At 40.6% G+C, this 15,115-nt stretch overlaps 2 protein-coding genes across 2 annotated transcripts in view; one reads left to right on the top strand and one right to left on the bottom strand.

Annotated features, from left to right (window-relative positions):
• LOC104956927 (neurobeachin-like) overlaps positions 1–15,115 on the top strand; it is a 118,613-nt gene that overhangs the window by 37,716 nt on the left and 65,782 nt on the right. The window contains exons 22-29 of the mRNA XM_010784506.1: positions 17–961; positions 1,836–2,053; positions 2,280–2,433; positions 3,514–3,694; positions 4,450–4,574; positions 4,869–4,934; positions 5,310–5,475; positions 7,293–7,704. Of these exons, the coding sequence (XP_010782808.1) occupies positions 17–961; positions 1,836–2,053; positions 2,280–2,433; positions 3,514–3,694; positions 4,450–4,574; positions 4,869–4,934; positions 5,310–5,475; positions 7,293–7,704 (2,267 nt within the window). The remainder of the gene's footprint in view (positions 1–16; positions 962–1,835; positions 2,054–2,279; positions 2,434–3,513; positions 3,695–4,449; positions 4,575–4,868; positions 4,935–5,309; positions 5,476–7,292; positions 7,705–15,115) is intronic.
• The window catches only part of LOC104956928 (serine/threonine-protein kinase WNK3-like), a 63,471-nt gene that overhangs the window by 42,822 nt on the left and 5,534 nt on the right, over positions 1–15,115 (bottom strand). The gene's annotated exons all lie outside the window — the stretch shown is intronic.

Raw genomic sequence — 15,115 nt, 5'->3', positions numbered from 1 at the left:
ATTTCTCTTTTTTTAGGTGACATACGAGGCCCATAAAGAGTACTTGGCTAAGATGTATGAAGAGTACCAGCGTCAGGAGGAGGAGAATATAAAAAAAGGAAAGAAGGGCTTTGTCAGCACCATCTCTGGTCTATCTGCACAGGCTTCTGGCATCAATGGTGTTGTTGAGATCAGAGAAATGGACGATAACTCCAATACACCTGAGAGTGAGAAGGACTATGAGAGTGTGGACTCTCGCATACTGCTGGCTGAGGGGAAGGGGCATGAGGAGGGTATGGTAGATGGAGTCAGCGTCGGTGTTCATGACCTTCTGGTGGACATCAAGGCTGAGAAGGTGGAGGCTACAGAGGTAAAGCTAGATGATATAGAAACTCTGGGAGTATCTGAGAATGGAGCACTGGTGGAAGTGGATTCTCTGTTAGATAGTGTTTATTGTGCTGCTGCAAAAAAGCTCAGGGGCAGCGTGGATGACCACAATGCACACCCCCTCATTACTCTAGATGATGACAAGGACAGTATCCCTCACAGCAACTTTCTGTTTGGCAAGGTGGCAGGCAGCATGGAAGACAAGCTTCTGCCTGATCTGAGTACAGCTGAGCCTCTGGTCTTGCCAAGCACACAGCCCAGAGTCCACACCAGTGCCAGTGATGAGCTGGGCCTTCTTGCCCACATGACAGGCCGCTCTGAGCTTGGCTCCTTACCCAGCATCCTGGAGAACGATGAGTTTGAACTACAGGCAGCCATCGAGGGCATCAGCCCTGTGACTGGCTCTGAGAATGAAGCCTCTTCCAAAAGCCCAGAGGTCACTGAAGGTACAGATGGAGCAGAAACTGAAAGAAACTCCTCCATTTTTAAAACCAGCAGTGCAGCAGATACAACAAGCAACACTTCGGACACAGAGAAATCCCACAACAGCAGAGACAAGGATGCGAGGAAGATTCAGACGACAGCCACCACACAGGTCGGTCTGATTATTTATCACAGAGTTCATTCATTAAAATGGAATCAACAGTACAATCCAACAGAAAAAGGCAAGTTTTCAAATGTTCTGAAAAAGCACAAGTTCACTGAGTTCAGATTCAAAATGCCTGCGAAGCTTTGCCAGAGGGAAATAGAACAACAGACGACCATGAACACATGCAGTGTCGGGGTCGAAGAGTGGAAAGCAAGGAGGGAGAATGTTTGCCATTGTCAGGATGCCTTTTGTGAACAGTTTCATTTCATCTGACCCATTGAGATAATTCCCTTCCTCAGCTCTGGTTGTAATGGGGACAGGATGGCCTGGTGCATATCACGAGTCATCCCTCTGAGACTCAGGAAAGTGGGCTGCTGGAATAGTTGGCTGATCTAACAGGAGGAGAGAAAATAGACAAAGCATTATTCTGCAACAATGTCCTGGGATTTGTTCCTTGTTCCCCTCCTCTCCTATGAGCTGAGCTCTTTCTCAGAGGTCATGCTCTTTGACCTGACTGGGATGGAGGGCCATTGGGAGGCAGGGATTATTTTTAAACCTTTTGTTCGCTATTGCTGATTGCTCATGTTCTTATCGTGCTTTGTTGGCATCAACTTGCTGACTCATTCAACGCATACCTGGATGTTTTAATAAGCTTGTTATGTTTTTTTCTTCAACCACAGGCACACAGAGGTTATCACTTTAATTTGGCAATTCATCATAAATAATGATTAGTATGACAATAGCATTATATCTCATTAGGGTTGCACTATTGATCTTTAGAGGAGAATAGGATTTGCTACTCTTCTGTTCTCATGATGGACCGTGTTTGTTTATGCAATGCCTAATTAAAAGTTTGTTATTGATTGTTGTCTCCCATCAGAGTCTACATGGCCGTCTTGCCTCTTCGATGGACAGGGACCTATGTGCGGACATTGGCTTCAGGGGGGCGCCCCTAACAGAGGAGCAGCGGCGGCAGTTCAGCCCCGGCCCACGCACTACCATGTTCCGCATCCCAGAGTTCAAATGGTCAGCCATGCACCAGAGACTGCTCACCGACCTGCTGTTTGCGCTGGAGAGTGACGTCCATGTCTGGAGGAGGTGTGTGAATCGCTTTATGTGCGCTTGAAAGGGAGGGTGAGCATGATGCTTGTAGTGCGACAATGATTACCCTTCCATATCAGAGGCAACATATCATTGTATTGCTGGCTGCCTATGAACGGGTTTAGTGTATTGCACAGTAAAATTGCCATATGTTTTATACAATTAGAAATAAAATGCTTTTTCCCATAATAACCCTATTGTATTCTCCCGTCTACTCCTACAGCCACTCCACCAAATCTGTCATGGACTTTGTTAACAGCAATGAGAACATTATTTTTGTCCACAACACCATCCACCTCATCTCACAAATGGTAGACAACATCATAATCGCCTGTGGAGGGATCTTACCCCTTCTCTCAGCGGCAACCTCTCCCACTGTAAGTGCACCTCACTGTCTTCTCTGTGGGGGGATACTGCCATCTAGTGGTGGTTTAATATACACTTTTGGAGCTTTATGACTCATATGTGTTGTGTTTGGGGCTCCCCTTTTGGCTCATCTTAACTCTGTCACAGTAATGTTGAGGACATTATAAACATGTTGTAATGAACCTCCATGTGTGTCATTTATGATTGTTTTATTGATCCTCTGTAATTATCAAATATAAATTGCAGTCTTAAACTAAAATAGATTTTAATTATCCTAATTTGTTTATTTAGTCAGTGCCACATTGTCTGGAGTGCCATGGTTATAATTTTAGCTATTACATTTCTATCTTTAAATTACTTTAATTATGAATCCACAACAGTTTTGTGCTAAATATTCATTAAATAGATCATGTACTATCCCTCTGGTGTATTTCAATCAGCAACCTTCTCACAAAATATCCTAAGAAAAACTCCCCATGTTAACACGAAGAAAATAAGAGCTAATACAAAAGTATCTATATTGGTCATCTGGACTATGATTTATCACATTTATTTTTGAAAAAAGGAAATAAAAAACATACCCAGTTCAATCATCAAAAAGCCAGATGAAGCATAATGCTTTTTTTATGGTATTTTGAGATTTATTTTATAACACCCCCTATTAACATACATAATAATGGTTATAGGCTACAAGTGGTGGTTGAGCTAAATCATGGATGAATTTGTATAAAAAGCACTATTAGGATTATTCTATTTGGTCATCCTAACTTCAAATGTTTTTTTTTTATTTGGCAGTGATGGAAGTGCTTTGATATTGTATCTAGTGGTTTGAGTGATATATTAAACTCTTCACCAATTTAAACAATTTTAAATATAATCTCCTCTTGTTCAGAGACTAGAACCTATACTCACTCTAAGGTAACAACGATGACCCCTGCTGCCCTCTTCCTGACCTTTTACCGACTGACTGTCCTGAATACAGCAGCACCCACCACTGTGTCTATCTGTGATACAACAAGAGATGAACGTGGTAGAGATGATATTTAAAACATGTTTTATCTAACTTGTGTCTTCCTTGTTGCTTGTGCAAGACGGAGTTGGAGAACATCGAGGCAACACAGGGCATGTCCTCTGAGACGGCCATCACTTTCCTGTCCCGTCTCATGGTGATGGTAGACGTGTTGGTTTTCTCCAGCTCCCTGAACTTCAGTGAGATCGAGGCGGAGAAGAACATGTCCTCCGGCGGCCTGATGCGTCAGTGCCTCAGACTTGGTGAGATCATGATTGGATGTTTGTCGCTGCCGATGTGAATGATAGCCAGTGCAGTGAGACAGTAAAACCCTAACAGTATCTCTGTATGCGGTTTTGTAAGGTGGAGTCCATATTTTTCCTGTCACACTGGAAAATTGATGAGCTAGAAAATGCCAAGACAGTATTCTCTTCACACACTAATAATTCCTCTAATCCCCGAAAATCCTCTGTTTGATCAGCAAAGCTAATTAATTTAGGAGTGCTCTGATAATAGTTTACTAAATTGGAAAATGTGCAGGGTTTTAATGCAGCAAAAAATAACTAACAGGATCATAATTTTGGATCATAGGAAATGTGTGAATGTATGTCTCTTTTGTCTGTTTGCGTGACAATGGTCTATATCTGTTTGTGCCCGTGGCTGTGTGTGTGTGTGTGTGTGTGTGTGTGTGTGTGTGTGTGTGCGCGTGTGAGCCCGAGTGTTTGCCGGATTGTTGACTCAAGTTGTGCTCTGGGGGTTGGGGAAATAGCCGTCAGACTTCAGTGTCCTTCTTGCAAACATACGATTCCTCGTCACTAGCTTTGGTGTGAAATCAGTCTGGCTGCTGATTGAACTCCTTGTCTCTGTCCCAGCAGCAGGAGACAAATAATCATCAGAGATAACTGATTCATTTCAAGAAGGCATGCATCTTATCAACATTTAATTACCATTTAACTCTTAAATGACAGCTGATTTGCATGCTGTGTGGGTGTGTGTGTGTGTGTTTGTGTACGTGCAGTGTGTTGTGTGGCTGTTAGGAACTGTCTCGAATGCAGGCAGAGACACAGAGACAGGGGAAATAAGTCTTCCATTCACAACAACAAGACTCAGGAAATCCTGCAGAACGCTATGACTTGCAACAAGGTAGGATGTTTGGTATCTGTGCCCAAAAAAAAATCCATTTACACCTAAACACTTTGCCCCATGGGAAACATTAGACCTGCACTGATTCTACACAACCTCTCCTATTCTAAACATCTCTTACATACATACATACAAAGGTCGGCAGATATTTTGGTTACAAATGTACAATATTCTGAACTCTTCCAAAGAAAAATAATAGAAATACATAAGCTAAACAAAGTAGCATGTCATATTGTGTTGTCTTTCTGCTTTAGACAGCCATAGAGTAACCCTAGTAACCTGTCTCCCATCTAGGACCCTGATCGCCTCCTGCAGGATGTGGACATCAATCGGCTTCGCGCTGTGGTCTTCCGTGATGTGGTGAGTGCTCCTCTGTGTGTGTGTGTGTGTGTGTGTGTGTGTGTGTGTGTGTGTGTGTGTGTGTGTGTGTGTGTGTGTGTGTGTGTGTGTGTGTGTGTGTGTGTGTGGATATGCACGGTATGACCCTGACTTGGCTGCAAGTAGTAGATAAAAATAGGATTTTTATTTTTTGACAGACAAATTGGCAAATCATCAGGTAAAACACAAAGTGTCATTTCAAAGAATGTATTGAGAATGATGGCAGATCTTTGAATGTGTTTCCCTTCTTTATGCAGGGTGCACAGAGAAAGCATTTCAGGCCACAGCAATGGGTTGTGTAAAATAAGGTCATCTGAATAGAAAGTGACATCACCGTTTTGTGATCCCTCTCTGCAGGATGACAGTAAGCAAGCCCAGTTCCTGGCTTTAGCTGTGGTATACTTCATCTCTGTCCTGATGGTCTCCAAGTACCGCGACATCCTGGAGCCCCAACGCGAGACGGCCAGAATAAGCCAATCAGGTCGCAGCATGCGTCAGGAGATCAACTCACCAACCAGCACAGGTGCTGACAGCTGTGCCCTCCTTTCTTACATCCATTCTTCCTGCTCATAAATCTTGTCTGTGACTTTGTCTGATATAAATGAATGGTGAGTGTCCACGTTCCTCTCTAATGCATTGCTGCCAGAGCTCAGAGCTCATTCAGTAAAATAGCAGGAATATCCTGCCTGCACTCCACTGGCTCACCTATGATTAATTCATGAGCTCTGCTAATTGCACTGCACAGAATTAAATATGGAAGCTGAGGCTGGTGATGCTAGTTATGAACTTGAAAAGGCATCATCGTTCTCCGTGAAACCAAAGGTAATATATGCCTCAGGTCATAAATCATACATTAAGCCACATGAAAGGAAACCAAAAAGGTTTAACTCAATGACTGCTGCAGTGCCAACTTGCTATTATGAGATGCTCGAGTGAGCATACTTTATCAACTTCCATTCAGACAAAGGGTGAAGCGAATCAAAGAAACAAGAGGAAGAGGAGAGAGGCCAAAGGAAATATGAAAGTGTAATTTGAAGTGCCCGGAACACATGGAGAACAAAGACAGAGAAGATGAGAGATGGGAAAGCGGCAGCATGCTGGCCAACTGTGGGCTTTTGGGGCAGTGGAGCCAGGCTTGCTATTTTCAGCCCCATCTGTCAGTGCCCATTAGGCAAGCAATCCACCAGAGGAGAATGGGATCATAGAGGTTGCTGGAAGGAGAGAAGCACACTGACGCCTTCATACATTTCACCAGAAAAATAGGGGAATTTTCCAGGCGGCATGTGGCAGACGATTGTGTGATGGACCAGGAAGCCAGACGACTTGCTAGCTAAATCAGGCCCTGTTGACCTCATTACAGAGCATGTGATGAATATTAATACAGCTGGCCTTGCATCTACTGTAGGTACCCAATGAGTTAAAGTTAACCAAAGTCAGACTACAAAGGAACTTCTGCAGGTTTCTGGGAGAAAAAGACAACAGTTGTTTGCTTTATAGTTAATGCAGTTTCAACATATGAAGAGACAGAATGCTACAGATTCACAGTCAACATATCATGTACATAGAAGGGTGTGGTGTGCAGAAGAATAGAGCAGCTGACTCCTGCATCAGCGTTTCAAAGCTTTTTTAAATAGAAGGCCTTCCAGGGCTTAAGGCATGAGGAAGATAAAGATATAAAAGGATTTATGTTTTATTAGCATAGAAGGAGAATAACAGAGAGATAATCTCTAGAGGATCAGAGCTTCTGGAGAGAGATCTAAGAAGCTGCGTGGGCACATGGCTCGTTCTATACATGCTAAATCACCTCTTGGCTAGGTAATATAAAGCTAGCGCTGGAATAAAGTTTTATTCGTTGGCATTAGTTTACTGGTTTCTAATCTCTATCTTACTTCTCATGGCATATAATAAGAATATCTATTACCAATATGAGTAATCAGAATCAGAATACCTTTATTAGTCCCACAGAGTGGACATTTCAATTGTTACAGCAGAAAAGAGCCAAAGACAGCTTAATGTTACCTAAGAAGCATGCATCAAAAAATTATAATAAAAAAGGTACACAATATGTTAACATACATATTGCACAGGAATTAAGAGATGATTTAATTAGTGACTACGTTAATCCCTAAACTCACTAAAGCAGTAAAAGCATCAAATCTGAGGATCTGTATGAAATCATTGTACATTTTATGAGTTTAGGTTATTGGACTGTTGATAAAACAACAATTTGAAATGTTTTACTAAATGATTAATCAATTAAAAATGATAAAGAAAATGAACATTTGTAATAAAGTTATTTATGTGTGTGTGTGTGTGTGTGTGTGTGTGTGTGTTCCACAGAAACCCCCCTAGCATTTGACAGCAGTAAAGACCACCTTGCACAATCAGACCTCCACCTGGAGAGCTCCCTTCCCCACACAGACTCTGGTATCGGAGAGGAGCAGGTAGCCAGCATCACTAACGGCTCTGATCTGGAGCACAGCACAGGAGTGCTCATATCTACCCTGTCCTCAGAGGTGAAGAGGTCTCAGGAGAGTCTGTCTGACTCTGAAACGCTGCTGAAACCCCCCTCCTCCATCATCAGCATTAGCCAGCCCAAAAAGGGCATCAATGTGAAGGAGATTCTGAAAAGCCTGGTGGCTTCTCCAGTTGAGGGCCTGGAGGCTGGGCTGGAGCCCCTGTCCTACCCGGACCCTGCTGCAAACCCCCAGGCCCAAGCCATGCTGCCCATGCAGTTCCACTCCTTTGACAGGTGAGGAAGTGTCAGTGTTTGGTGGTCTCTAGTGCCCAAAATCACATTTGGAGGAGTTTTAGCCATATTCTAAAGATCATGTAGACCAGGGGTGTCAAACTCAATTTCATCTCGGGCCACATTAGCATCATGGTTGCACTCAAAGGGCCAGTTTACAAGACTATATAAACATACATATATAAATATTTAATATATATAAAATAATGTATTATATTACATGATTGCCTCTGCATTGGATTATCATCGGATAGGGTAATAACTTCAGTGAGAATGTCACAAAAATGATTTAAAAAGAAAAGCCAAATTCTGGAAAAAAAAGTCCAAATAAAAAAAGAATAACTGACATTTAAAAAAAAAGTCAGAATCTGAGAAAAAGTCAAATTCTAAGAAGAAATGCATATTTTGAAGAAAAAAAGTCAAATTCTGAGAAAAAAGTCAAATTTGAGATGCATTGTGGGACATGTAGTTTATGGGCAACGTGCCTCTGTAAATCGGCATGTAACCGTATAATAAACATATTATATTCTTTGCAAGCTCTTGTGGGCCACATACAATGAAGTCACGGGCCGGATTTGGCCCCCTGGCCTTGAGTTTGACACCCCTAATGTAGACTGTACATCGACCCTTTTCATGCCTTAGCTTTTGCTTTTCAGTTTATTTCCAGAATCCCATTGGTTAATAGTACATTTTTTGAATGAGACTTAATTAACACAATCCCTTTAGTTTACAAATTCATCACAGTAAATATGTATTCTGCATTAAAAATAACTAAACTAACTTTATGCCTCGTTTAGTTATTTTTAATGATGAACCATTGGGGGACGTGACGTCATCAACAATGGTTTCGAGGTTTGGCTTTTTGACCGTCCTCGTTTTTTTACTTGCAACCAGAAATGCTAAATACAACCAAATCCTGAAAATACATCTTAGGCGACACAATTGTAACAACTTTAATGATAAAAAAACACACAATAAAAGAATAAATGTTTTCAATCCAAATCACAATAATCTAGTGATGGTCATTTTCTTGTAGACTTCTATTCAAGAGGAGGTCTTTCTGCAACAGTGAGGACCCTCCCCCCCTCTGCTGGAGGTGTAGATAAATTAAGCCTGATTAAGCCACAGTTCAAAGTCATAATATATGTATGTTGAATCCAGTTTAGACAAAACATTTTTTATACTTGAGTGTTTTATTTCATTTATTTTCATTTAATCGTTCATTTGAACAGGGACAATGCACATTAATGAACACTTAAGACAAATAATGCTTCAAGTGTAAATATGCCGGATTTTAGCTTTGAGCTAATTTCCATCCGCAGTCCCTCACATACAACATATAAGAACATGACATTTATAAAGACATTTATTGTTCTTAATCTGTGAGACTATCTTTAACAAAACCAAACACAGACCTAGATGACATAAAACAAGACAAGTAATTATTAAATGTTTGACTATCATTCTATGATGTTTATATTTCTCTGAGGAAAGCTTTGATTTCATGTGTGTGTCTGTCTGTGTGTGTGCATGCTATCACTCAAGTGAGTGTAAAATGCTGATGATAATCCTCTGGGTTTATTTAAGTAATCCAGAATACCACTAATGGCTCCTAAATAGCATGCTACACATTATTCATTTCAGGCCACTTATATTGTATTCATCCCCCACGGCAAGGAATTCCTGTGTTTGAAAAGGTCTCTGAAGCATTGTGGCACTGCTGCGGTTTATTTACGTTCCTGGATTAGATAAACCCACACAGTAATCTGTCTGGATTTGAAAGTTTACAAACCTGTTCCTGCAGGGATTTCAAGCTTCAAGCCCCTGATCCCTGTCTCCTATGGTTGATAACGTTTGGAAGATCACATTTTTTGCTGAAAGTAATTTGAGTTGGTTTATCATAAAACAGAAACTCATCCAGTTTCTCCTGTGTTTAGGTAGAGAGAGAGAGAGAGAGAGATAGAGAGAGAGAGAATAATCACTGCCAGCCCCCAGAGAGGCAGCAGAGGACACACTGAGTCAGGGGGAACAATGGGGCCTCCTTTCTTTTTGTATGCATGCTGCGGAGCTGAGCTGGGCCGAGGTGAGCCTGATGAATAGGGGAAGAGATGGAGGAGTATGTGGTGAGAGGACAGCTGAGAGGGTGGGGGTCTCCAGGGTGTTGATGACAGATTAAACAGAAGCGGCCTCACGCCACACCGTGCCCGGCCCTGTCGCCCTCACCGCTCACACCCCTAATGGAACCTGGCAGCCTGAAATGAGTCGCCACAGCAAAGTGTATTATTTTTGAAATGCTTTCACACAAACCCTCCTGACCACATATACAACTTTGTTCCATGCTTTTCATGTCACTCCCCCCCTTCCGGCCTCTATTTGCTGTGTCTAATTGTTTGCCACCTGCCAGCAAAATGAGCTGCCAGACATGGACAAGCCTTTCATTTGTGTGTCGGGGCGACAATAGATTGGGAGTGACAACATCAAAAAGGAAAAAGGAGGGGGGAAATGGCTTGAAATGGGGTGCACAGGGGCAGTCGTAACAGAGGTCCCTGTGCTGCAGGCCTTCATGGAGGAGGTTTAAATTACTCAGCATCCAGATGTCCGTTAGACCAGATGGAAATACAGTAAGTCATCCTTAACTTCTTCCGTTTTCCACCTGTCCTTCCCATAATGCCCCATAATGTAGTGTTGCTTACAGATTCGTTTTTCCCATAAAGAAGAACAAAGGTAATTGGTTTTATTTGAATTTAAGAGTTGATGCTGAGCAGATTATCTCTTTATCTATCTCTGTATTTATATTTAAAACAAAAGCAATATTAGACTAGGTTTGCTGGATTTATGAAGGAAACATCCGTTGGTTACACTTTACACTGCAGTCATCTCCCACCACCTCATTAATATTAATGCCAAGATTAATCCTTGCTTTATTCTCTACAAGTAAATTAACACAATTCTATTAATAAAATATGCGCTAGATAATCTATACATGATTCATGAGTACTTCACTAATTAATTATTCATTAAAAGAGATTCATGTTTTTATCTTCATCCTGTAGGTTTAATGTAACGTCCCAGCTCTGCCTAACAACAAGCAGGCCTCAGCTGGAAGATACAAGCAGTGAATACATTTGGAAAACAAGATAACATCCATGATGGCTTCAGATAATCAAAACACGCTAGTGATATCTGAAGATGAGATCTCAAGGAGAAGAGCTAAATATCTGCTAAATAAATAATGATTGTCATCCGTGTTCTTTGAGGCTCAGCTGTATCTCTGGAGATGATCACATTTCAGAACTTCACTGGCTCTTTTGAAATATCAAAAACGTTTTACTGTTTGTATTTGTTATTTGGTATATCTGTTGTCTCTTAATGTGTATTATATTCTACTTTTTGTATTTTTGTCCATAGAAAACCGACCAAGCTATATAATGTATTATAAAACTGCAAGATAAACACCAAAAAGCCTAAAATACATCAAAGCCAAGTTAGTGCAGCTATTTTTGCTTAATCTATTCCATTGATTGTGGATATACGGTTTAATTGCAACATAAAAACTGCAATGTTTTGTTGAGGGAGGGTTTCTGGGTATTTTCTACGGTTGACAACAAGCTAGCTCGTGACAGAGCAAAGGCCTGGCCTGTGTCACCCAGAGTAACTGCCGGAGATTGGACGAGACATTATCTGGCACCCTTGCAAACCCAAAGGCCAACTGCAGACGTGATAAGGACGAGCTTTCCTTCTCCTTCCTGTCGGGGAGTTTTTGCAGGACCCCTGCCACTGCATGCTGTTTAATCCTGGGCCAATCAGATAGCTTGTGAACAGAGGTCTGCTGTGTTAGTGGTGTGTCTGCTGTTACACAAGGTCACAAGTGTATCTTTCATCTCCAGCATCCACAAGCTTTTTTCTTTACATGTTTAATTCATGAGCTTTGCCCCTTTCTCTCTTAGCACTATGTGATGGTTTGTACAGTAGCTTTTGCAAATAAAAGGGAATCCACGACTATCATTAATAAATTACATTATTCATGTTTTACTCCAAGCATCTCGGTTGGAGGAATTGCTTTTTTTGAACTACTTCCCCCTGATCAAGCTTTAAGAGTTGGGTAGCTCCAGATAGTACACACCCTCTGCTTGATATACTTAGAACTATATCTGGAGCTATGTCAACAGGGTGAAACTGCAATCAACCAGTTGGAGTATTGTTATGTCTGGAAAGTGCTTAGCAGTATTGTTATTGGTGTCTTTTTATAAACCACATTATGTTTCTTTCATTACGAGTAACAATGTGTCCCTTCCTTTTATATTAACATCAGGTACCTAGGAACCTACTCAGCGATGGTTTTCTTTTAACTTTTGAGCCTTTGGCATCAAAAAAATCCAAGGACAGTCTCAGTTAATTAAACTGAAATGCGTCGATTAAAAAATAGTCCTCATATGCAGACAAAATGTTGTTTTTTCACAAGATGTGAGAGATTCTCTTATAAAATAATAATTAGCACATCTTCCTTACTTCTGCTGAACTCTGCTGCAAAAGATGAGCTTCCAGATATGTTTTCTTGTTTCCCATCTTACATATTTAGGAATAATAAGGCAACCCAGTCTAGAAAAGACTGTCCGTAATAATTGAAATGTTATTAATCCACTATTTGGAACTAGTGAGATGGAGAAATGTAACAAAATGTTCTGGAAGGATATGTATTATATAAATTCTTAGTTAAATGTATTGTAAACCACCTCCTATAGACAACAACATGTCAATAATAATATATAAAATAAACAAGAAAGCATACTCCCAATTTGTATCACATAACTCATAACTGACTCATTTTTAAAAGCACATCATATAAAAAAATGTATTTAGGCCAAATTTTATTTTATTTATGTCAAATTGACTTGCAACCTGTTTTAACACGATGTGGGAATGCCATCCATAGCTTGATGTGACAGCCATTCTGTTAGTGTGACAAGCTGTCAGTGTCCCTGCAACCCAGAATGAACGCTCCTAATCGATGACTTCTGTAATATGACTCTCCATCACAAACGTCTCAGACTCACAGGGTATACAGCTGAGAAATTGCTTGCCTTAAGGTTGCAGCCCCTTTATTCTATATCAATAAGTCAATGGGTTAGACATTTTAATCATATAATATTCATCAGCAACAACGCCAATGTGGCTATGCACCATGTAGGCTTGGAAATTGTATACAGGCATAGTTTAAGAACATTTTGTACTAATACAATTTCCATTGTTGTTTTTTTAAATGTGATTATATTTAATTATTATACAGAGGAAGTGGATTGGTGAAAAAAATATTCTCTGCAGGAATATCTTTATTGTCTTTTATACTTTTGAAGGCGCACATGCATTATGCATCATACAGTGTTTGGATCCATATGTGTAGAATATGTATTCTTGTATATATGAGTATTTGATACGATTATGTACGTTTATACATGGAACTAGATTAGGTACAATCATTCAAATAATATTACATTTTTTCTTTCTTGCCTTTAATTATTCATGGTTCATTCTAACTTTTCTGTTATTTGTCTTGCATCTGTACTTTCAAAGTCAGTTTTTTTCTAAACGGCGACTGTTATTTAGGGTTAAGATGAATGTAAGCTATAATCCACATACATGTCTAACACTCTTCCTCCACATCAAAGCCCAGATGCTGCTCTGTATGTCTTCACAGAGCAAATGCCAAAAGCAAAGGTCTTGAATCTCATGCTCAATGAGCCGTAGTTCTGTCAGTTCCAACGCAGACGGCAGCTAGCAAACGTCTGTCAGTAAAAACTGCCAAGATGCTCCTGGAGAGCCTCTCATTAGGGTTGGGGATGTTTTGGGTTCCTTCAAGCAGAGCAGAGGGAAGCCGACGGCCACCAGTGACAGGACAAGATGTAAGGCAAAGTGTAGTAGCTCTCTGGCTGGCCTCTGCTCTCTGGTTTATTTACTCCAGCCTCCCGTGTGTATGTGTTTGCATTGCTTTATGCTGACAGATGGAGTAACAGGTCAGGATGTTTACTTTCCCCTATGTCCTGACTAACGTCTGGGCACACTCGCGCTGGCTCCGCTTGAGAGCAGTAGGAGATGATAAAGATCATAACTGCTCTCTTTTATTACTTCAAACAAAAGCTGTTTTTTAAATTATCATGATTATTATTAATGAAAATATTTCTGAATAATAAAAAAACTTTTATTTGAAGTAATGAAGTAATGAAAGCCTCCAGATGCTGACTGTACTGAAATGTAGTTGTATTATGACAAGCTTTTTTTTCTTCAACGGCAAGTTGAAGTTAGTCAAGTTTTGCAAGATATCAAATGTACAACACATGACATACTGTCGGAGGGCATTTACAATACAGTGTATCAAAAAATATCATTAGTTATCATAGTCTGTTCTTGGGCTGTATTTGGGGGACCAAGGTTTCAAAATATACTCACATTGGGCTTCTCAGCTCAACTCAACATTTATATTTGATCTTACCTGCTATTATATTACATTACATTACTTTACATTGCATTTAGCTGATGCTTTTATCCAAAGTGACTTACAATAAGTACATTCGACCAGGAAGATACAACCTTGAAGAAAACAGAATCATATAAGTATATCAGGTTTCATAGAGCCAAACATTTCAAGTGCTACTCAACTGGCTTTAGATAAGCCAGTCCTTTATTAGTATATAAGTGCTCTGTTAGCAGTTCTTTGTTAGTAATTCTATCGCTCGAAGTGGAGTCGAAAGAGATGAGTTTTCAGTCTGCGCCGGAAGATGTGTAAGCTATCTGCTGTCCTGATGTCAATGGGGAGCTCATTCCACCATTTTGGAGCCAGGATAGCAAACCCACGTGTTTTTGCTGATGGGAACTTGGGTCCCCCTCGCAGTGCGGGTGCAGCGAGCTGTTTGGCCGATGCAGAGTGAAGTGCACTCGCTGGGGTGTACAGTTTAACCATGTCCTGGATGTAGGAAGGGCCAGATCCATTCGCAGCATGGTACGCAAGTACCAGTGTCTTGAAGTGGATTCTAGCAGTTACTGGAAGCCAGTGAATCAAGCTGATAGGACGCCCATTTCTACGTAAGCGATGATGTTGTTCGCACGGCAGTAGTTCTCCATTCCTTGTTTTCAACGTTCATAAGAGGTGTGTACTACGAGTGTTACGATCTTCATATTATGGACTTAAATTAGGGTAGTCCCAACTTCCGCCAAATGAAATTTCTTACATGGCCGCATAAAGACAACGGGTACTACATGATCTCGTCCATTTTTATTTACAATAGACCCTCTATTAGCCTTATATTTTCCTTACATTTGAGACAATGAAAGTCCTCTTCTAAACAAAAAATTTATAACGTATCGTTTTACCTATCTATTAGAGTACCTATGTAGAGAGTGTGGGGAATACTTTGTCTTG

This window comes from Notothenia coriiceps, unplaced genomic scaffold (assembly GCF_000735185.1).
Source record: "Notothenia coriiceps isolate Sejong01 unplaced genomic scaffold, NC01 NC01_scaffold00026421, whole genome shotgun sequence".
NCBI classification, from domain to species: Eukaryota; Metazoa; Chordata; class Actinopteri; order Perciformes; family Nototheniidae; genus Notothenia; species Notothenia coriiceps.
This window is presented reverse-complemented; position numbering and strand designations above follow the sequence as displayed.